The sequence below is a fragment of the Eleutherodactylus coqui genome, chromosome 10, assembly GCF_035609145.1.
Source record: "Eleutherodactylus coqui strain aEleCoq1 chromosome 10, aEleCoq1.hap1, whole genome shotgun sequence".
Classification (NCBI taxonomy): Eukaryota; Metazoa; Chordata; class Amphibia; order Anura; family Eleutherodactylidae; genus Eleutherodactylus; species Eleutherodactylus coqui.
The window spans coordinates 60068037-60092949 of NC_089846.1; the positions used below are offsets into that span (position 1 = coordinate 60068037).

At 44.7% G+C, this 24913-nt stretch overlaps 1 protein-coding gene across 1 annotated transcript in view; it reads left to right on the forward strand.

The window, feature by feature from the left end:
* LOC136580510 (cytochrome P450 2C18-like) overlaps positions 1-24913 on the forward strand; it is a 48991-nt gene that overhangs the window by 7554 nt on the left and 16524 nt on the right. Inside the window, exons 2-7 of the mRNA XM_066581118.1 lie at positions 403-523; positions 14939-15145; positions 16278-16440; positions 16611-16760; positions 19104-19261; positions 24144-24318. Of these exons, the coding sequence (XP_066437215.1) occupies positions 14966-15145; positions 16278-16440; positions 16611-16760; positions 19104-19261; positions 24144-24318 (826 nt within the window). The 5' untranslated portion in view covers positions 403-523; positions 14939-14965. The remainder of the gene's footprint in view (positions 1-402; positions 524-14938; positions 15146-16277; positions 16441-16610; positions 16761-19103; positions 19262-24143; positions 24319-24913) is intronic.

The following is a 24913-nucleotide window of genomic DNA, read 5'->3' on the forward strand; positions in this document are numbered from 1 at the left end:
GCGGGTGGGGGTAGGTAGGAGGCCCATATGCATATCACTGACAAGAACGCACAAATGGTGAATGTAACTTTCTGCACATTTAACTCCAAAGGCATAAATAGCCTCCAGAAAAGGAGACAAATCCTATATCACCTGCATAAGAAGAAAGTAATGGTAGCTCTACTCCAGGAGACCCACTTTAAAAAGGGTTGTGTGCCGACCTGTAGTACTCAGCATTACCCCTTGTGGTTCCGTGGGCCTGACCCTTTGAGGAAGGCGGGTGGAGTCTCCATTGCTCTGCATAGATCTTTCCAGCACCAGTTTATTGATTCCATAAAAAACCCTGGGGTTAGATTCATTTGTCTAAAGCTCGAAGTGGTAGGCATTGTGTTTACCTTTGCTAACATGTATCTCCCCAACCAGAACCAGATCACACAGGCAACAAGATTTCTGAAAAGTCTGGCTGAGTTCGCAGGAGGCTTGCGGATCGTCCTGGGGGGAGATCTTAACTTGGCGTTGGACCCAGTCACAGAGACATCTTCTGGTAAGTCCTCCATCTCTCGGGCAGCAACACGTGCATTTAGGAAAGCTCTAGATTCACTACATTTAGTAGACCTCTGGAGAATCCTACATCTGGGCGTCAGGGACTACACTTTCCACTTAGATGTTCACAACTCCTACAGCAGAATAGACTATCTCCTGATTTCACATAGCCTGCTGGACTGTGCCCCGACTTGTTCACATGGGGACCTTCTGTGGTCTGATCACTCTCCTGTGTATAGGAGTCTCTTGGGCTGGGAAAAGGTACCTAGATGTCACTCGTGGAGGCCCAATGACAACCTCTTCAAAGACCCTATCTGTGTCATGGAGGTTAGAAAAGCAGTTGAGGAGTTTGTAGTGACTCATCGGACCGACCCGACTCTGGCCCCGGTGATCTCGCAGGGGGCTAGACGAGATAGGTCGGTTGCTCTTCTTTGCCTTTTGGCTGTTCTGAGGACTAAGGAGACGGCCAATAAATATCAATAAAATGATGCTCTCCGGGCTGATATTTGACCTATCAGACAGCAAATCTTGGGGATACTCGACCAGCACTCATTGATCCTTAGGGACAAGCTAAAGAGAGGGTCTTTTGAGTATGGGGACAAGTGTGGCAGTCGATTGGCAAGAACACGACACACCAGAGCACCACTCACTTTTGTCCCTAAGATCCAGTCAAGCTGGGGAGACTTGGTGCACATGACCACAGATATACTAGAAGAGTTTAGAAGCTATTATAGCAAGTTGTACAACATCAAAGCGGACTCCCAAATAGCTGAGGAGCAACGCACAAAAGAAATAGACTCGTACTTGTCTGAACGTGCCCCCAGGAAGCTCGCACCTACCGAAGCAGGAGACCTGGAGCTGGATTTCGCACCTCAGGAGCTGCCCGAGATTGTAAAAAATCTGAAGTTGGGCAAGAGTCCTGGGCCGGATAGTTTCACCGCTAGATTTTATAAATTATTTAAAAAGGAGCTTTCCCCAATTGCGTTGGAGGCGTTCAATTCCGTTAATAGGGGCTCCTGCTTCCCACCACAAGCTCTTCAGGCTCATATTGCAGTCATACTTAAACAGGGCAAAGGACCCTCGGCCTGTGGGAGCTACAGGCCGATATCACTGATCAATGTAAACTTATGATACACGGGGAGCAGGTGGGTTTTGTCCCAGGCAGAGAGGCAAGGGACAATACCATCAAGACATTATCCTTAATATCCAGGGCGAGGACTTTGAGGTCCCCCTTATGCCTCCTAGCCATTGATGCCAAAAAGGCATTTGATAGGGTGGGTTGACCCTTCCTCTCTGCCACCCTGGATAGAATTGGTATGGGGCCAATGATGAAGCAGTGGATTATGGCATTATATTAGGATCCCTCGGCCGGGGTCAGAGTGAATGGGGTGCTGTCGTGGGCATTCCGGGTGGAACGGTACCAGGCAGGGGTGCCCACTGTCTCTCTTCTTGTATGTCCTGACCATGAAGGCTCTTGCCAATGCCATCCGCAACAATGAGTCGATCAAGGGGCTCAGGATCAGCCCCATAGGGCACAAAATGGCGCTCTTTGCGGACCACCTGCTCTTCTACCTATCCAATCCACGGGTAAGCATGCCAGTCCTGCTCAAGGAGTTTTAAAAATTCGGGAGAGTCAATAACTATAAAATCAATGCACAGAAGTTGGAGGTGTTGAATGTCTCGCTCCCACAGGCCGAAGCCTCACCTCTAAAGGCTACGTTCCCCTTCTGTTGGAGTGGGTCCCATATCAAATACTTAGGTATCCAACTACCAACCAACATCTCCCAGGCTTTCAAACTTAATTTTGTCCCCTTTGCCACAAATCTTGAGAGAGACCTAGGTAAATGGGGGCCCCTGTTTCTCCTGAAATGGCAGGGTCAACGTAATAAAAAGGGACATGTTGCCCAAATTCCTATATTTGTGTCAAACAATCACAATTAGGCTACCCAGGGTGTACCTAAAAAACGGATTTTATATGGAGGGGACGTAAACTACGAATGCGCTTTTCACTCCTGGCAAGGGAAAGAACGAGGGGGGGTTGAGTCTCCCAGGCTTCTCCCTTTATTACTTTGCCAATATCTCTAACTGTGTTCTGGATATTCTCACAAATAGGGCCTCGAAATTATGGGTGGAGGTGGAGCATTCGGGAGATCCGGACGGCCTATATGGGGCCTTCTGGATTTCCCCAAAATGTATCAGATTTCTGCCTAACATTTCCCCATTCTGTCTTCAACTCATTGAGACATGGGCGGGCTTCGCAGCTGCAGGTGGACTTGTTACGTTACCGGGACGGCTTTCACCACTAATCGCCAATCCGCATTTTGAAGCTACGCTTAGATACTCCACTCTTCTGGCTCTCCCGATTAATCCGATCCCCAGACTGAGAGACGTCCTGATGCAGACCAGCCTAAAACCAATGTCTGACATTCTGGTAGAGAATTCGCCACAGCCAGGGGCTTGGCTTCAATACCTTCAAATGAGGGGATTTGTGAGCACGCTGACACCCAGGGAGAATCTGACTGCACCCCTTACAGCCTTTGAGCAGTTGTGCACCTCCCCTTCTCCGAGGCACATGATATCAAGGCTTTACAAGTTGTTGCTGGCAGGTGGGGAGACCCTAAGATATGTGGGGGCCAGGGAGGAAGAGCTGGGGGGGGGGCTTCCAGAGGAGAGCTGGTCCAAGGTGTGGACCCTAACACATAAGATTTCTTCTGCCTGTAAGATCCTGGACCTTAACTTTAAAATAATATCAAGGTGGCATAGGACTCCAGATCAACTCCAGAGGATCTTTCCCCAGGTCTCCGCTACCTGCTGGAGATGTAGGGGCACAATGACACACATATGGTGGGATTGCCCACCGGTGACGATTCTATGGAAGGAGGTAACAATGCTTTACCACCACATCTGTCACACAGGAGTAAGGATGACCCCACAACTGGCCCTGACTGTTCCAACTAGGGGAATGTGGGTGGAGGAACTCCATACCCTCATGTGCTATGACGAGTTGGGGGGTGACAACCCTGAAACCTGGGAGGCGACATACAGCATTTGTCAGGTTTGGGTAACTTTCAGGATCACTGACAGGTTTCAAAATTGGATAGCATTGGGAATGATCTGAGACCTGGTGACTTTGATTCTATGGCGGGGCAGAACAAAACCAGTTTGAGAGATAATCCGGTAAATGTGATGAGGGATAAGTCTCTCAGGCCGCTCCTCCCCCCCACCACCACCTCCCCCACCATCCACACCTACTTCTTCTCAGTGTCCTAAAAACCATGTCTTGTTTCCCCTGTTAGTTGGGGAAGTTACATTTTCCCCAGTCATCTCCACGACAGCACCACTTGAGATAGCCTCCTCCTGATAGGACAGAAACACACCGAGAGGTTAAAAGCTCCCCCCTTCCTCACCTTCCTCAGTGTCTTCCTGTCCTGCCCGGAGGCAGAATCTCCGAGAGGGGCTGGTGGAAACGCCAGCCTGAAGCTGTACTTACGGGCGGATCGGAGGGTAGTGGGTCTGCCTGTCCTCCCTTCCTGCCAGACGACTCCCGGGATGCCACATGGGGTGATATATCCCCCGGGCCAGGTTCCTCCCGCGGCGGCCCATGAGGGGTTTAAAGCGGGAGCCCCTGTCCTCCTCCTCCCTCGGTATAGGACTGAGCGCGGCGCTCCGGGAACCCTTTTAACGCGTCCGAGGGGGCGGGGCGCCGCGTCACGTGTCCAGCGCGGTGAAGGCATCGCGCGCGCATTGCCGGGTGCAAGGAGGGGGCGGGGCTGGGCGTGGAGGCGCCAAATTTGAAAAAAAAAGGAACCTGAGAGAAGAAAAAGAATCAGAAGCCAGCGCTAAAGGCCGGCTTAGCATTACTAGTGGGTGTCTGCAACACTGGTATCTGGGATGAGTGCTCCAGCACCAGACATTGCTGAATCTTCAGCCATAGCGGCCGTAAGTAGCCAGTGCGGCAAAATGCACTATGCAAGACCCAATGTACTGTGTTTGGAATATTGCATGCTTATCCGCAAAAATACTCTGTCTGACAGGGGGATAAAAAAGACGCCCCTCCCAGAACAAAACCCCAAAAATGTGCGGAGTGCGGGTCGAGACTGTCGGCTACGTACCAGAGGCCTCTATGCAAGGCGTGTGTAGCCAGGCTAGTTAAGGAGGAATCGGGGGGATTCATGCAAGACCTTAGGAAGCTGGTTAAGGAGGAGGTGCGATTAGCTCTGACGTCGCAGATAGCGCCACCAGCAGGGGCATCCAGGGCGAAGCGCCAGAAAAGGGCATATATTCCAGAAAAACTTTCCGATTCCGAGAGCTCAATCGGGTCGGAGCAGAAGGAACCAGCACCCGAAGAGTCCTCAGATGATGAAGACTACAAAAAATATTTATTCCACCAAGACGACTTAACAGAGCTGATTAAGTCGGTCAGGGCTACGCTTAAAAGGGAGGAATCCAGAGAACCACGTACTCTGCAGGATGAGATATTAGGGGGACAAGGGGAAAGGCGTAGACACACCTTCCCAGTCCATAATAACATTTCTAAAATGATTCAAAAGGAATGGAAGAAGCCCGATGCGGTATCCTTCTGCACTAGGAGGGGGGGGGGGGGGGGGGGTAAAAAGAAGATACCCGTTCGAGGACGAGGTGTGCGCGAGCTGGGAAGAAGTACCCAAGGTAGATGTCCCAGTAGCCAAGGTGGCTAAGAGGACGACCCTGCCCTTCGAGGACGCCGCACAATTAAAGGATCCAATGGATCGCAAGGCTGAAGGCCTCCCAAAAAAGTCGTGGGAGGCAGCAGCGAACATACTCAGACCAGGGGTCACAGCCACTTGCGTGGCCAGGACCCTGGAAGTATGGTTGGAGCAGCTGGAGCTCCACATAACAAACAAAACTCCGAGGGAGCAGATTGTAAACTCTCTATCCTAAGGATGGCCACAAACTTCTTGGCGGACGCATCGGCAGAGACAGTAAAGCTCTCAGCTAAAGCGACAGCCCTGTCTAATTCTGCCAGAAGGGTCTTATGGCTGAAGTCATGGTCGGGCGATTTAGCCTCCAAGAACAAACTGTGCACCCTTCCGTTTTACGGCTAGTTTCTGTTCGGACCGAACCTCGACAAAATCCTCGAAGGCAGCCAACAGGAAGAAGGGATTCCCAGAGGAAAGGCAAGAGAGGGGGGACCTTTTTTCGGGCCCCAGCGCAACAGCCCGAGTCTTACCGAGGCAAAGGCAAGACAGGCCGTTGAAGTTACCCCAAAGGAAGAAATTTCTTCTTCAACCCCCACCAGGGGGATTCAAAGCCGAGACCCTGATGCCATCCCAGTGGGGGCAAGGCTGGGGAGCTTTGCGGATTGATGGGCCATGATCTGCGAAGGCACATGGATCCCAAAGATCCTACAGCAGGGATACCAAACAGAACTGGTGTCCCCCCCGCCCCCCCCCCCCAGAAGAAACTACATCACCACGGGGGGCTCAGCGCAACAATTGCGCCTACTAAGACGGAGCATTCGAGAACTACAGGAGATAAATGCAACATCCTCGGAATGAAGAAACCTGGGGCCACTACCCCAAGCTCTTCCTGATAAGAAAGCCTTGCGGGAAACATCGCATGATAATAAACCTGAAGCCCCTGAACGCCTTCATCAAGTACCGGAAATTCAAGATGGAGTTAATCTCCTCAGCAATAAAACAGATACCCAGAGGAGCCTATATGGCGTCTATAGATTTAAAAGACGCATACTTCCATGTGCCGATCCACGAGGATTCCCCAAAATACCTGAGGTTCGCCGTGGATATGGGCGGAAGAACAAATCACCAGCAGTTCAGATGCCTGCCCTTCGGGATCTCCTGAGTGCCCCGAATTTTTACCAAAATCATGGCAGAGGTAGCCGCCTACCTGAGGAAGAAATCTGTCCTGATAATGCCTTATCTGGACGACATCTTGATTATAGCAGAGTCCAGAGAGCTCCTGACAGAAAACCTGGCGACAGAGCTCGACCTGCTCCTGTTCCTAGGATGGATTATAAACTGCCTAGATCTCAGCAGAGAAAAAGTATTCCTGGGCATAACACTGAACTCGGAATCTCAATGCTCCTTTCTTCCCGAGGTAAAGGTACAGAAGGTCCGTCGGCTGGTCAAAACCTTCCTGCGGAAACGGTCATGTACAATCCGGGAGGCCATGTCTCTCCTAGGAAGCCTGACGTCATGCATTCCGGGGGTAACATGGGCCCAGGCTCACACCAGAGCCCTGCAGACCGCAGTCCTTTCAGTTTGGGACAAAAGACAGTCCTCATTAGGGACGAAAATGTACATTCAAAACTCAGTGAAGGTATCCTTGCGCTGGTGGACATCCCCAGCAAACCTGCAGAAGGGGGTCCACTGGATACAAAGCCCAGCCACACACATCACGACAGACGCAACTGCCTGGGGATGGGGAGCGCACGTGGTGGGCCAGCTTCTTCAGGGTCTTTGGCCACAGGAGATAAAAGACCACTCCTCAAATTACAGAGAACTCCAGGCGGTGTGGAAGCTCCTACAACAGCTAGGGGACTCAGTACGGAATCAACATATAAAGATCCTGTCGGACAACACCACCGCGGTTGCCCATATTCGGCACCAGGGGGGCACGAGGCCACCCGCTCTACAGAACATCTCGCAGAAGATCTTCCGCTGGGCAGAAGTCCGGGTCCTCTCAATTTCGGCAACACATTTGAGGGGGGTGCTGAACCAAAAAGCGGATTTTCTCAGCAGAAGGCGGATAGACCCAGGAGAATGGTCTCTTTCTCAGGAGGCATCCGGAATCCTGACAAATAGGTGGGGCCCCCCACAATTAGATCTATTCGCAACCAGGGAGAACGCCAAATTGAGGAACTTCTTCTCCCTCCGACCAAGGGATCGACCCACCGCGATAGACGCCCTAAGCCAGGACTGGGGAGAGGGGCTTGTGTACGCCTTTACGTCAATACCGCTGATTCCAAGAGTCTTACAGCATTTCAGAGCACAGTTATGTACGCTGATCCTGGTGACCCCCTTCTGGCCAAAGAGAAGCTGGTTCGGCCTCCTGACGACTCTGAGCATCCAGGACCCAGTCATCCTTCCGGCTCGGGCAGATCTGCTAACACAGGGGCCACTGAACCACCCAGGCGTAGACAGACTCCACCTAACAGCCTGGATCTTGAGGAATCCACACTGAGAGGAAGAGGGTTCTCACAGAGTAATTGAGACGTTAATGTCAAGCAGGAAGAAGACAACCAACCTTATCTACCAGAAGGTTTGGAAGAGGTTTTCCTTATGGAGGCAGGAAAGGGATTCCCGGGACTCCGTTCCGGACATCCCCTTGATCTTAGAGTTCTTGCAGGGGGGCCTAGAGATGGGCCTCTCTCCAAGCACCTTGAGAGTTCCGGTTGCAGCCCTTAGTGCTATATGTGATACCAAATTCTCAGAGAATAGGTGGATCAGCAGATTTCTGACTGCAGCAGATAGAATACAACCTAGGCCCACAAATATGTTTTCGACTGGAATCTTAATTGGGTCCTGAGGGCGATGGCAGCAGAACCCTTCGAACCGATTGAGGCACTGCCAATAAAAATGCTCATGATAAAAACAGTCTTCCTGGTAGCCATTACCTCAGGAAGACGAGTCAGCGAGTTGCAGGCCCTGTCTATTCGCCAACCGTTCCTTAAAATCACGGACACAAAGTTAGTGTTTAAAACAGATCCGGCCTTTATGCCAAAGGTAGTGTCTCCTTTTCATAGATCCCAAAATGTAGTGATCCCCTCATTCTTCGATAGACCTAAAGATGAGGGAGAAAGAGCCCTAAACTTCCTGGATGTCAGGAGAGCAGTCCTGAGTTATATCGACCCCACAAGCCACTGGAGGCGAGACGACAATCTGTTTGTCCAGTTCTTTGGCCCAAACAAAGGAAGCAAAGCGGCAAAGAGCTCCATAGCCAGGTGGATCCGCCTGGCCATTACAGAATCCAATAGGGCCCTGCGGAAAGAAGTCCCCTCGGTTCTTAAAGCCCACTCTACAAGGGCAGTAGCATCTTCATGGGCCGAGCATAGTTCAGCATCCGTTGAGCAGATATGCTAGGCCGCAGTTTGGAAGAAGCCGCACAATTTTGTTAAGCATTATAGGGTAAAGGTGCAGCAAGACGAGGACATGGCCTTCGGCCGCAAGGTCCTCTCGGCGGCAATCCCACCCTAGAAAAATTTAGTTGGTACGTTTCAGGTGGTGCTGTTGTGGAGATGACTGGGGAAAAAAAAGATTATACCTACCCGATAATCGGGTTTCCAGGAGTCTCCACGACAGCACCCGTACATTCCCTCCCAAAAACGATAATTAAATAGGAGGTGCTAGAAAAATCACGAAATATAATTTCCCTTTAAAAAAAACAACAAAAAACACAGGTAAAGATTTAAGTTAAGCTCCTACCCCGGCAATTCGTTAGAATCCACTGAGGAAGGTGGGGAAGGGGGCAGCTTTTAACCTCTCGGTGTGTTCCTGTCCTATCAGGAGGAGGCTATCTCAGGTGGTGCTGTCATGGAGACTCCTGGAAACCCGATTATCGGTTAGGTATAATCTCTTTTTTTCAGTCTAGTTGAAAGCAGAAACTCTATATCAAGCTGATGGTTTTCGCAGAAGAATTAAAGAAAAGAGGGTAGGACGGGTCGGGGTACGAGCGGCCCCATAGTTTATGGGGGTGATGGGACCCCCCTCTCATCGCCTGAGCAAGGCTAAGTACATTACCTGAATCAAGCAAATATATTGTAAATATCTCTGCCAGCCATATAATCTGTTTTCTGACAAGTCACTAGACTAAGGTTAAAGGGGTTGTCTCGCGGCAGCAAGTGGGGTCATACACTTCTGTATGGCCATATTAATGCACTTTGTAATGTACATTGTGCATTAAATATGAGCCATACAGAAGTTATTCACTTACCTGCTCCGTTGCTAGCGTCCCCGCCGCCATGGATCCGTCTAAATTCGCTGTCTTCTGGCGTTTTTAGACGCGCTTGTGCAGTCCGGTCTTCTGCCTTGTGACTGGGGCCGCTCGTGCCGGAGAGCTGGTCCCGCGTCGTCATCGTAGCTCCGCCCCGTCACGTGTGCCGATTCCAGCCAATCAGGAGGCTGGAATCGGCAATGGACCGCACAGAGCCCACGGTGCACCATGGGAGAAGACCTGCGGTGCATCGTGGGTGAAGATCCCGGCGGCCATCTTGGAGAAGGAAGAAAGAAGACGTCGCAGAGCGGGGATTCGGGTAAGTAATATATATATATAATTATTATTATTTTTTTTTTTAACCCATCCTTTGGGTTTGTCTCGCGCTGAACGGGGGGCCTATTTAAAAGAAAAAAAAACCCGTTTTGGCGCGAGACAACCCCTTTAATGCCACATGCAAGGATGGATGGATACATATATATAACTTCCTTTTTTTTTTTTTTCTTTTTCTTTTTTATGTTTGGCTTTTAATCTGTTTGTAAACCCATAATATTAATAAAAATCGAATTGAACCAAAAAACCACGCTTATGTGAACGAGGCCTTCTAGTCAGAAAAATGTGGTAAATAACAAGAGGAAACTTAATGCAAAGATTGTTTGTGTTTACCCAGATTTGAAATGTCTGACTTTTTAAAATCTATTGTAACCTATAAATTTAATGAAGAAAAGAACTGCTGATTTATGTTATGGATAGAGATGAGTGAGCACCAAAATGCTCGGGTGCTTGTTACTCGGGACGAAATTTTCGCAATGCTCGAGGGTTTGTTTCGAGTAACGAACCCCATTGAAGTCAATGGGCGACCCGAGCATTTCTGTATATCGCCGATGCTCGCTAAGGTTTTCATTTGTGAAAATCTGGGCAATTCAAGAAAGTGATGGGAACGACACAGCAACGGATAGGGCAGGCGAGGGGCTACATGTTGGGCTGCATCTCAAGTTCACAGGTCCCACTATTAAGCCACAATAGCGGCAAGAGTGCCCCCCCCCCCCCCCCGCACTGTCAGCATGAAGATCGTTCTCCTCTTCCATAGCTGTAACAGCTGTGGCAGAGAAGAACAATGTTTGCCCATTGAATTCAATGGAGCCAGCAATACAGCAGGTTCCACTGAAAGCAATGGGCTGCCGGCGATCGCAGGATGAATTTTTGGGAAGGGCTTAAATATATAAGCCCTTCCCTGCAATTCATCCAGAAATGTGTTACAATAAAAATATATACCGGCGTATAAGGCGACGGGGCGTATAAGACGACCCCCCCAACTGTCACCTTATACGCCGGCAATACAGTGGAGCAAAGAATAAAAATCATTACTCACTTCTTCTGACGTTCTGCGGCGCTCCTGCAGGCTGTCGCTCCCTCCTGGTTCCCGGCAGAGCATTGCTTTCTGGACGCAAGGCTTGAAATCCCCGCCTCCAGAAACACAGCCAATCACAGCCATTCAATGACATCATTGTCATTGGCTGTGATTGGCTGAAGGCACGTGTGTTTCTGGAGGCGGGGATTTAAAGCCGTTCGTAGAGAAAGCAATGCTCTGCCGGGAACCAGGAGGGAGCGACAGCCTGCAGGAGCGCCGCAGAACGTCAGAAGAAGTGAGTAATGATTTTTATTCTTTGCTCCACTGTATTGCCAGCGTATAAGGTGACAGTTGGGGGGTCGTCTTATACGCCCCGTCACCTTATACGCCGGTATATATTTTTATTGTAACACATTTCTGGATGAATTGCAGGGAAGGGCTTATATATTTAAGCCCTTCCCGACAATTCATCCCCGCGCACGCTGGCAGCCCATTGCTTTCAGTGGAACCTGCTGTATTGCTGGCTCCATTGAATTCAATGGGCAAACATCGTTCTTCTGTTACAGCTGTGGCAGAGAAGAATGATTTGTCTTCTATATGTTCTCAATGGGGTCGGCGCTGCTGCCGCCGGCCCCATTGAGCGCATATAGAGAAGAGAACAGAAATCGCAGATCGCACATAGGTGCGATCTGCGATTTCTATGGCCTTAAGAAGGACCGTTGGGGTTCTTGAAACCGAAAATACTCCTAACACTCTCCCTATAGCAGCTCCAACACGATACCACTTTCCCTCAGCTATGTCAGAATGCATCTGTGGCGAGCCGCGGGAGGGGCAGATTTTAATACTCGGGTGACACCTAATCTCGCCAGCCACTCACTGCAGGGGGGTGGTATAGGGCTTGAACGTTGCAGGGGGAAGTTGTAATGCCTTCCCTGTCTTTCTATTGGCCAGAAAAGCGCGCAAATTTCTCAGGAAAGAAAATGAAAGTAACCCGAACACTGCGTGGTACTCGTTACGAATACTTTATGTATGATCTAACATATTTTTCAGACTATAAGACGTACCTGACTGTAGAGTACACAAATGTTTTAGACAACAAAAATTGAGAAAAAAATGATCATACTAATTAAAACTTCTTTGGTATCCTAAGAAAATGGAGGGGTTAAAAATAATCATGTAACCTCTGTCTCTGAAGGCCCTTGATCATATGTCAGTCCACCCATGTACAGGCAAGCACATCAAAAAGGTTCAACCTCTTATGTTCACACCCTTACATATCTACAGCAGGGTTTACATATCCTTCCTTACCATAAATACAATCTAACCTCTTAACCTAAAAATGCAGGATTCATTGTAGTATTTAAACACCGTCTCCACTACTCCCTCAAGTTACTCATATGTGCAGCTGAAAATATACATTTATTTTGATAGGACTTTTACACATAATGGATCATCAGGATGATCTGGGGGACTACGATAGAAATATTAGGACCTCCCGACTCGTTATCACTGTTTATAAACAATCAGGTGTAGAGAGAACACCAACTTGGCTGACTGGCTCTAGGACTGAAAGCTGTTGGTAGTGCAGTTTGCTGTAGAAGGGACCTGGACATCAAAAGGTCAGAAGGCATAGACCCAAGCCCCGAGTGCAGAGTTGAGGTGCAGACATTAAGCAGCCAGCACAGAGCAGATGTCCAGATACTGAGTGGCAGTATAATTACAAGCAAGGGAGGAAGGTGGCTGTGAGAACTAGAAGTTAATATTTGGGCACAGTGCTTTATTAATGCTTTACCTGACCATCAAGGAAGCAGTCAGGAGGGCTTGGCACTGCCAAGGCCCCCTTACTGCGTACTGTTAGACGCAGGTTTTTTCTAGCAAGAGTTTGTCTTGCTAGAAAGTCCATCTTGTACAAGTTGTCTGAAAAATACGTATGTCATTATTCACTGAAAAAGCCCAAAATGCAATACCTGATAATCTGCATAGGCACGATCGCCATAAGGCACGCACAATCGCTACCGGCATAATCGCCGTAGGGCAGGCGAAACCGACATAAACCCTAAAGGTATGTAGTCAGCCAGACTATGATGTGGAGGAGCAATTTGTTCAATGCAGACTAATATGCCGTCACCCACTCAACCCAGCCCAGATTGGGGAGGAGCAACTGCATATAATCATAGCCTGCACATATGAACGATACCAAAGACGCCAGCCAAAGAGGACATGCTGCTGGTTATTTCCAGCTGTGGAATTCCGCTGTTCGGTTCAATAGAACCTAATAGCTGTGGTGTAACGCTGCAGATTTTCACCGCGTTTTACATGGCGGAAATCCATCCTTGGGCATTAGCCCTTAGGCACATTTAACCCCTTGAGTGGCACGCCCGGAAATTTTCCGGGACGAGCTCCACTACTCATAGTGACATAGCCCGGAAGATTTCCGGGCTATGTATCACTATGGGAGCTGCAGAGCACAATGCCACAAGCTGTGACAGTGTGCTCTGCCTGCACAGTCCCACAGAGAACAAAGCAAGGGCTTTGAAAAACCAGCAGAAGATATTGCCGATATGTCGGCAACCTCCTGCTTTGTTTACAGGTTGCCATAGAGACCATCGGCTTGTCAGAAGCAAGCCGATGGTCTCTGTGGCAGGGAGAGCTTGGTGCTTGGCTGTCAGAGGACACCTAGGTACCTGCTCTTACAGCAGAGATCAGAGAAAACCTCCGATCTCTGCTGTGTTAACCCTTTACATGCTGCAGTCTGTGACTGCAGCATGTAAAGGGCTGTCATGCAGCATGTAAAGGGCTGTCACCATCGGACCCCTGGAATGTGATCAGGGGTCCTGATGGGTCCCTGTGGAAGTCCCCTAAAGGGACAAAAAAAAAAAATTTTTTTAAAAAGATAAATTATAAAAAAAAATAATAAAAACACTTGTCTCCCTTTACTTTGTAAAAAAAAATCAAAAATACAATCACACATGTGGTATCCATGCGTCGTAATGACCCAGAGAAGGAAGTTAATACATTATTTAACCCCTTAATGACATGGCCCCTTTTTTTCTTTTTTCCCCATTTCTTTTTTTCCTCCCCCCTGTTTAAAAAAATCACAACTTGTCCCGCAAAAAACAAGCCCTTATATGGCCATGTCAATGGAAAAGTGAAAAAGTTATGGCTCTTGAGACGCAACTGCAAAATTAGTTGAAATTCAATGATTAGACCATTTTAAAAAACCTGCCCTGGTGGGCACGACAGGGTGGTAGGAAACCCGCCACTCAAGGGGTTAATAGTACCACTGACAAATACAACACGTCACAAAAAAAAAAAGCCCTTAAACAGATACATCGATGGGTACATAAAATAGAATTTTTTTTTAAAGTGGGAAGGAAAAAACAAATCAAAAAAATAAAAAGGGCTGCGTCAGTAAGCAGTTAAATGCTTACATTTACTAAAAGATAGTTTAAACTGAAGAAGTGCTATGTTCAATCACAATACACATAATTCCTAATGTTCAAGGAAAATAGGGAACACAATTACTAATGAGACCACTGTGGGGTCACTATTACAACTGGGGCCGCTGTAGGGGTCTATTGCAAATACTGTCAATGTTTTACCATAGTGTTTTCTATGAGGAGTTGTGTCATTCGGACTCTACCTTTTTGCCTCTATTCTATCCAGTCTCCTGAAATTGTCAGAGTTGTCGGATCTCAGGAGGAAAATATCAGCTCTGCTCGTGGCCAGTATCACCACAGAGGGTAGTTTTCCTTTTGACTGGGGAAATCTTTATTGTTAAAAATATAAAAGAAAAGTTTGAATGCCAAGGAGGCCTAATACCATCCAGACATGTAATTCAGATCCTTGTTCTTCCCACAGAAGTCAGTTGACTCAACAATACAGATACATCTCTCTTGTTTCCCCATAAAAGACAATGAAGTCTAGAACTGTCTGTTTGTACATGTGGCATGAACGAATTGCGAAGTCTGGATTTGCTAAATGATGACAATGTGAATTCTTAATATTTCTTTAATCTCTACGTGGAACAATATTGCATATAATCTCTGTTAACCAACGCTCCTACCAATCCCAATTTAGCCAATCCAGGAATTGACCTATGGCTGATTGTACTCCTGTGTTTCTGAATTGTAGTTCCTCTGGTGAACCCTCCCTGTGACAATGGACTTCACTGGAACTGGGACCCTAATCTTGGCTCTTTGTATCATGTGTCTAATTCTTCTTATCATGAGGTCACAAAACAATAAGCGGAAGGAGATGCCTCCTGGACCAACTCCGCTTCCTATCCTGGGAAACCTGCTACAGCTGAACGTTAGAGAACTGCCAAAGTCATTGAATAAGGTGAGACTAAAAAGAGTAATTTCTATCACATTTCTAGGATTTTAATGTGCTTTTTCATAGAATCAGTTCTAAGAATATCTCCTCGAACTATTTCTTTAAGAAACAAATTAACGCTAACTGTGATTCAGCATGACTAGACAAAAGCGGAATGCAGGCTAAAGTGGGGAGATAAGACCTGAGTGTGTATGAAGCATGACTGACAAATTTGATTACCACCAGAGAAATTAACCTTGCACCACCCCCTTTAGACCTGAACTAGACATGATACAGTGTATAACTTTTTCCTGGAGGGTTCCTTTTTACCTTTTTTTTTAACCCGTTCCCCTCCCTGACATACACCATTAGCTTCAATGGAGCTAAGCCTTTGTTATAGAGGAAAGCAGACATGTTTTTCTAATTATTATTTATTTTTAAAGCACCATTAATTCCAAGTAGTTATACAAATGAGGAGTAAGGGTTAAATTACATTGCACCATATACAGACTGTAAATACTACATATATAACCATGTTAAGGCCCATTTAGACACTATTATCATTCGAAGCCATATTTTGAGCGATAGTCGTTGTGTCTAATTGCACATCATGCAGTTTTCGGTAAACCATCGCTAATCGTTATCTTTCAGTGTGCTAAAAGACAATGATGAGCCTTATCAGGGATTCACAGCGGTATACAGCTGATTTCTATTGTTTCAGCTGTATCCCGCTCCCTGATGACAGGCGGGGTATGAAGGACCCAGCTGTCCAGCTCTGTTCTCCATACCCGGCACAGAGCGCTCAGCTGTATAACAGCCAGACGCTCTAAGCAGAGAACAGCTGGATGCAGAAGACAAGCAGGGACCCCCTGCTTTTCTTCTGCATCCTCCACTAGGAGCGCTCGGCTGTATGACAGCTGGGTGCTCCAGCAGAAAATGCCTGGATGCAGAGAACAAGTGCCCCTGCCACTTGTTCTCTGCATCCACCGGAGCGCAAGATGATCACTCAACGTTGTGTCTAAATGGGCCTTTAGAATGTAACTGTCATAAAAAAAAAATTGCATACAGTACAACAACGCAACTAATCACTAACAGATTCAGAGGGACTGTGCATTAATCTGCACCTAATCTTTGTGTTTGTATGATAACACTCCCACAGCTTTCCAAGATTTATGGAGACGTCTTCACTGTTCACCTTGGACCGAGACCTGCGGTTGTCCTGCATGGATATGATACTGTGAAGGAAGCGCTAGTGGACAGAGCTGATGTCTTCAGCAACAGAGCAAAAATTTTTGCTGCAGAAATTATCTTTAAAGACTATGGTATGTAATTTGTCATCTTTGTTATTAAGAGTCCTTGTTAATGGGCTGAGTCAGGGATCTATATGTGTCATGGGCTGAAAATTAAAAAGTAATTGGCTCCATGCTCCATCCACATAGGTCAGAGGCCAGATTAATTGTATCGCAGTCTGATATACGATTTTTATCTTCAGGAGTTTTTTTCAGTAATGGAGAACGCTGGAAGCAACTCCGTCGCTTTTCCATCACCACATTGAGAAACTTTGGCATGGGTAAGAGGAGTATAGAAGAGCGAATTCAAGAGGAGTCACGTTGTCTAAGAGATGAGCTTAACAAACATGCAGGTCAGTATAAGAATAAGCAGATCATGCTAAAGTATTATGTACAACAGTCTATGTCAGCCATTCTAATTGCCACCATGATGGTGCTCTAGAAACAAATATTTTCTGATAGATCACCCAATGCATTACACCTGAGCAAATGTTAACTTTGAGGCAGTAGTTATGACGAATGGAATGTCAATAACAACTACATAGTTGGCTTATACTTAAGTTCTTGTTAATAATTAAAACATTTGGATTGAGTTGGTTGTCCAGATTTTAGTAAATTTTACTTATGAAGGTTTGGCAAAATCACCTAAAATCTTTGAGATTTATACCTTAAAACACCCTGACTACTATATTTGTGGCCAACTTAATGTACATTAAGATAACTGTTGGTATATCCCACTATTGTCATTAAAAAAAAAGTAATAATGGGTAGCACTCCAGACAATGGAATAGATAATAAGCTATCAAAAAATATAAAGGGCACTATGAAAACAAGGACTCACCCGTGACGCCGGGCCCGTAGAACAGGCTCCGGTACGTCAAGGTCCAAGGTCACGTGACAAATCACAAGGCATGGGTTAGAGTTTCTTGCACTGGTCGTTAGAGACCTCTCGTGGCGAGCGTCATGGTAGGTTCCAGAAGTAGAAAAAAGAACACCACGGGATAGACAAAGCAGATAAATGAAGTACAAAAAATACCAGCGTTCCAGTGTTTGAAAAAGTATCAGACAGATAGTGTGTGTGTGTGTGTGTGTGTGTGTGTGTGTGTGTGTGTGTGTGTGTATGTATGTATGTATGTATGTGTATATGTGTATATGTATATATATATATATATATATATATATATATATATATATATATATATATATATATATATATATATAATATATATATGGATAATGTCACACCCAATTATACAGCATATATCACGTACTTCTCAGGGGTGCTTATTGGAAAGCACCCCTGGATCCCGGAAAGCAGGCAGAATCCATATGTTGGATAAGGAAAATTAGGGGAAGCTGAAATATTAGCAAGAGGCCTCTCTTTTAGCCCCTCTTATGGACCAGATATGTTTGAGCTCTTTATAGACCTCAACCATTTTGTTCGGAAACTTACCCTGAAGAGATTTTTCTCCCTAAATAAGCAACGGAATCATCAAGAACCTATTGTGAACCAACAAGAAAGCACCATCCTTAGAGCCCTAGACGAGAGTGAAGAATTACAACCAATTACTACTGAATTGAAAAAAGCAAGCAGCTTCTACCCAGTTGAAGCAAAAGGGCCATTTATTATTTCTTTTTATAATGAGGTCCTGAAGGACTTCAGAACATTAACAGGAAATAAAGAAGTATATACAAACCCACAGAATAGCCTAAAACCATATCACCAAGGGGGTGAATTAAGAACAATGCTCTGCCTGTAAATCCAATTGGATGTTGTGTAAATGTGGTTTTTGGGGGTGGATGGCAATGGGACATCTGAATTATAAAGAACAATGTAAGGGATTTGTAGGAAAGGGGGTTTTGACAGGTAATATGGCCAATTAACAATACACAGGAGACAAAGAGATTATCCATTTGACAGCTATCCTGCTGAACTTTTGGATGTGATTGTGCTTCAAGAAAACGTACTCCACCCCAGATATTGAGTACTGTGGGCTTTTGCCGCTTTTGTTCTCCTTTATAATGGACATGCAAACCATGGTATTTCATCTCCAATGACAAATAAGGTTGGCTATAGATTGGTTATTTTTCTACCTACTTGTGTCATCAGCATGTCAAAACCTCTTTGTTGCAGATATAACAGGATCTGGAATTTTATTGTAAAAGCCTTTTTACAAGAGCCGATGATGAGGTGTGAACATTCCAATCGCCGACTCAACGCGATATGCCCAAAACGCTGCAAACAAATGAACAAATGGTCATTTGTCAATTGATTGGGTCTTTATGTAGGCATAAAAATAGACGCTTGTCAACAGCATATGCCCCTCCCCCCTCCAATTGTAAACATGGGGAGATTCTGCCAATGAATGCCAACTGTATGGGGATGAATGATCCCATTATCCATACTGGTGATCCTCAACCGCTTATGAATGGCAGTAATGAATGCTGATTAGCATGCTATTTATAGTTTTATGCTTGTAATGATAAGCAGTCAATCGGCTAGTGTAAAAAGGCCCCAAAGCTTTTAGTCTCACCTACACTGAGTTGTTCAGCATTAGAGACAGCACTGCTCTTACCCACGTAAAATATTTTAGTTTTTTTTATTTCACATTCACAGTTGTCCTTCTTGTATTGTAATATGGAAGAAACCGTCATGGAGAAATAATCCAATAATGTTATTAACTTATTTTTTGAAGGTTCTTCATTTGACCCCACTTACCTGTTGGCTTTGGCGGTTTCCAATGTGATTTGTTCAGTTGTCTTTGGTGAGCGCTTTGAATATGATGATGAAAAGTTCCTTAGTCTGTTGGCCATGTTGAAAGAGTCTTTCAAGATGAGCATATCAATAGGGCAGGTAATAATGGAATAAAAGTTGTTTACTGAAATTTGTATATTTTACATTCTGAGTACTGATTGCTACTTTAGATTTTACTACCAATCAATGGGCTTGGGAACACCATTATAGACAATGAATGCCTGTTGTCTGATTGTATACAACTGGATTCAGAGGCATATCATGTACACTACCGTTCAAAAGTTTGGGGTCACCCAAACAATTTTGTGTTTTCCATGAAAAGTCACACTTATTCACCACCATGCGTTGTGAAATGAATAGAAAATAGAGTCAAGACATTGACAAGGTTAGAAATAATGATTTGTATTTGAAATAACATTGTTTTTACATCAAACTTTGCTTTCGTCAAAGAATCCTTCTTTTGCAGCAATTACAGCATTGCACACCTTTGACATTCTAGCTGTTAATTTGTTGAGGTAAGCTTGTGAAATTGCACCCCACGCTTCTAGAAGCATCTCCCACAAGTTGGATTGGTTGGATGGGCACTTCTGGCGTACCATATGGTCAAGCTGCTCCTACAACAGCTCAATGGGGTTCAGATCTGGTGACTGCGCTGGCCACTCCATTACCGATAGAATACCAGCTGCCTGCTTCTGCTGTAAATAGTTCTTGCACAATTTGGAGGTGTGTTTAGGGTCATTGTCCTGTTGTAGGATGAAATTGGTTCCAATCAAGCGCTGTCCACTGGGTATGGCATGGCGTTGCAAAATGGAGTGATAGCCTTCCTTATTCAGAATCCCTTTTACCCTGTACAAATCTCCCACCTTACCAGCACCAAAGCAACCCCAGACCATCACATTACCTCCACCATGCTTAACAGATGGCGTCAGGCATTCTTCCAGCATCTTTTCATTTGTTCTGCGTCTCACAAACGTTCTTCTTTGTGATCCAAACACCTCAAACTTGGATTCATCCGTCCACAACACTTTTTTCCAGTCTTCCTCTGTCCAATGTCTGTGTTCTTTTGCCCATCTTAATCTTTTTCTTTTATTGGCCAGTCTCAGATATGGCTTTTTCTTTGCCACTCTGCCCTGAAGCCCAAAATCCCGCAGCCGCCTCTTCACTGTAGATGTTGACACTGGTGTTTTGCGGGTACTATTTAATGAAGATGCCAGTTGGGTACCTGTGAGGCGTCTGTTTCTCAAACTAGAGACTCTAATGTGCTTATCTTCTTGCTTAGTTGTGCAACGCGGCCTCCCACTTCTTTTTCTACTCTTGTTAGAGCCTGTTTGTGCTGTCCTCTGAAGGGAGTAGTACACACCGTTGTAGGAAATCTTCAATTTCTTAGCAATTTCTCGCATGGAATAGCCTTCATTTCTAAGAACAAGAATAGACTGTCGAGTTTCAGATGAAAGTTCTCTTTTTCTGGCCATTTTGAGTGTTTAATTGACCCCACAAATGTGATGCTCCAGAAACTCAATCTGCTTACAGGAAGGTCAGTTTTGTAGCTTCTGTAACGAGCTAGACTGTTTTCAGATGTGTGAACATGATTGCACAAGGGTTTTCTAACCATCAATTAGCCTTCTGAGCCAATGAGCAAACACATTGTACCATTAGAACACTGGAGTGATAGTTGCTGGAAATGGGCCTCTATTCACCTTTGTAGATTTTGCACAAAAAACCAGGCATTTGCAGCTAGAATAGTCATTTACCACATTAGCAATGTATAGAGTGCATTTGTTTAAAGTTAGGACTAGTTTAAAGTTATCTTCATTGAAAAGTACAGTGCTTTTCCTTCAAAAATAAGGACATTTCAATGTGACCCCAAACTTTTGAACGGTAGTGTAGGTCCTGGTAACAAAGCAAAGTCTGATATATATGTGCCCCATACAAACCAGTTCCATTTTAGCTTGAGGAAGGATCGATAGAAGATCTGAAAGCTTGCTTGCTGTAACATCGTGTATTTTTGTTAGCCATTAAAAGGTATCATATCTACAAGATTACTTGGTTTCTCTTACTGAGAACAATCACACTTTGCTCTACTGGCTAACACACTACAGAACTTTTTTTGTTTGTTTTAAAGCAAGGTCTGTATTGGGAGTTCCATCACCTACAGTTTTGGTAAACATTATTGGCATCCTTGATTGTTTAGTTTAATAAAGCCTATATTTTCAGAAATAAGTGGATATGTACTATGTAGCATTAGAATATTTTGATAGCATTCAACAAAAAAGGTTTCCCTGTCACAATACATGCGGTCATTTCAAATAAAGAATAAATATATTCTACAACATGAACAGAATTCTAGACCTCTTTCCCTAATATTTGGTTGCGCAATCTTTGGCAACAATGACGGCTTCCAAATGGTTTTTGTAATCTTTTGTGAGCTTCTTGCACATGTCTGCTCTTAGTTTCTTCTACTCTTCCATTGCAAAACTCTCAAGCTCCTGAATGTTTGCAGGGTTCTTTTCCCAATCGCAGGTTTCAGCTCTCCAAAGATTTTCAATGGAGTTCAGGTCAGTACTCATTGCTGCTCAGCTTAAGACACTCCATTTTTTTCTTCTTTACCAATTGCACGTACATTTGGTTGTGTGCTTTGGGTCATCATCCTGGTGTAGGACCCATCTTGTTTTATTCAAATTTCGTTTTCTTACATTTGGGAGCACATTCGGCTCTAAAATGTTCTGATGCTGCTTTCATTGTTCCTGTACCACGATCAAGGCATTCAGTCCCAGAGACATCAAAGCAGCCCCACAACATTATGGACCCTCCCCCATGTTTCACTGTAGATAGGCTGCATTTTTTCCTTCATAGGCTTCATTTCATTGTGTATAAACATAAATCTAGTATGTATTACCAAAGAGCTTTGGTTTGGTTTAATTTGTCCATAATGCAGTTTCTCAGAAGGATTATAGTTTGTTTATGCAACTTTTGACAGATTTCTGTCACTTTTTTTATGCCTCTCTTTAAATAGTGGGGTCCTTCTTGGCCTTTGCGTATAGAGACTTGTTTTGTTTAGTGTTCGGCATATTGTATGCGTTGAAACCATCTCTCCAGTTGACTGCAGCTCAGTCTGAAGTTTTTGGATATTGTATATAGTTTATTTGCCCCATTTCATACCAACTTTCTAGGATTCGCTCATCAATCTTCCTCTTTCCATCAAGTCCTGAAAGTATCTTGACTGTTCCATGAGTAGCAAGCTTCTAGATAACATTTTAAACTGTTGAAGCTGGAATGTTGAGGTCTTATATCCTTTAGATTTCATGAGCTTGGTGATGATCTCATTTCTGGTTAAAGAAAAGAGAGCTCAGACAGGTCTCTTTTTCTTTGTCATTGTAAACAAGGAGTAGTAAAAAGAATGTCAATTTTAAGCATTAAAGCCACCATTTATTTACAAAATCAAAGTAAAATGAGCACTGTGAAGGCCCTTTTACAGATGCCGACAGTCTTTTCAGCTACTGGATGAGCGCTGGTGTCACCGCTAAGGTCGTCAGCATTCTTGCAGAGCATTCAAACTGAAAGTCCTGCCGGTGGCTCGAGGGCTTCTCGTCCGCTTATCGCTTAATCTCCTATGGGAAGCGCTGGCAGGGGAACTTTTACACGGGATGAGAAGCCAGCAATCCAGCAAGTGTGAATGAGGTTTTTTTAGGTTGATTGAAAAGTCAGCTTAAACAACTGCAAATGAAAAGTGAGCAATTTTTTTGCTTCACACTGAACGATTATCATCCACTTTTGCTTGTTTGAATGAATTTTGAGCGATAATCATTGTATGTAAATGGACCATTAAAGTGGATATACATTAGGTGAGTCTAAGTTTTAATTAATCACAGGTTAGTCTGGTTTTGCCTTTGTGCTGATAATTAATTGTGTCCTGGCATTGTTTTCACTCCTGTATCATTTTCATTTTGTTATTTTTGTGTCTTGTGCTCTTCTGTATCAGACTTAAACGTTTGTACATATCTAGATAGTTTCACTGAAGAGTTCAATTCAGGAGATATTTAAGTGGTGCACTTAATATACAGGGGTGCCAATAATGGTACTATGGTACTATGTGCTATGTAAAGCAAATAATACCATATTGAGCATGCTGGCCTGCATGTAAGGAAACACAGAATATCATGAAAGAGAGCCATACAGCAAATGACTACACTAGGACCCTAGTACTATTCATGCTCTTTACACTTTCCCAGGGACAGATTAATGTTACTGGAAAAAAGATAGCAGAAGGGCCAAGGTGATTCTGGTGCTTATAGCACCCTGTTCCCAACAGAGAGAGAAGCTGAACCAAGGATAGGACTCTGTTCACATCTGTGTTGTATTTTCCATTTTTCTGTTCAGCCAAAAGAGCAGAAAAGTGACAATGAGAGGGTACCAGATTGTCCCATGAGGACACCAGCGTCACCTGATAGACCCCATTGATTTATAATTCTAATAAGAAAAAGAGTGCTGCATGCTAACGCTATTTTTCCAGCACATTTGACAGAATTTCTAATGAACATGGTTTAAACAGAGCCTAAACTATGCTCTGTTGGGGATGATCCTTATTTCTTTTAATGTTTAAGGGCTCAGTAACACTGGCGTTTTATCGCGCGTAAAGAAGATTGCACTATGTAGAACCAATACTTTTCAATGGCAGCGGTCACATGTCCGAATTTTGCACGCGCATAAAAATTTAGCACGTACAAAAGATAGAACATATGGGTAGCAATGGACGTGGTCACAATTTTTTTTTTTTTTTTTTTTTTTTTTTAACGCATGAATAATCGTATGTTAAAATGCACATCTGACTGAGCCCTATATGGGGGATCGCGGAGTCCTCAAGGCAAGTGACTCATTTGTTTTTCCAAAGGGCAATAGTAATTTACGTTTTTACAGTCAGTCATTCTGTTCTGATATCTGTAAGATTGATTGTACATAAAAAATATATTATTTATCATTTTAGTTGCTCAACTGTTTCCCCAAAGTAACCCGTCACATCCCTGGACCACACCATAAGATTTTGAAAAATCTCTACTCCGTGAAAGAGTTTGTGAAGGACAAAGTAAAGGAACATCAGGAGACATTGGACCTGAACTGCCCCCGAGACTTCATAGACTGTTTTCTTATAAAGATGGAGGAGGAAAGTGAGATTAGCACGATTTAGAAAAATAAATGCTAACATTTTATGGTCCTGTCATGTTGATATGCTTCAGCCCACAAGATGTCTGGCGTTGACTAGAATTAGAAACACATGGCTTCCTCCTTTCTAAATCGGTGCAGCATCTATCTACAGGATGTGTATGGTATCCCAGCTGATCTCCATTCAGTTCATTGAAGTTGCAATACATACACAACCTATAGACAAGCGTGACATTGTTTCTCTGCTTGATTTTTAAGCAGCCAAGTTTCTCTAATCCTTTTATGCTAGATATTCATAGTTCACTAGTGTGAACAAATTTTACTATTCAGTAGCTTGGACAGTTTCACCAAAATTATAGATGATCATTTTCTGTACTCAGAGCCTAAAGCCCTATTTACACTGAGCGATTATCATGCAGTTAATCATTGGATTGTGCAAAATTAAATAATCATTCAGTGTAAATATGTCCAACTATTGAACAAGAATGATACTTTACTTGTTTTTCTTTCATTGTTCAGTTTTCAGACATAAAACCTGATGATAATTGTCTCGGTCATAGATGAACGACTGCTGGTTCCCTTTAAATGGAGGCG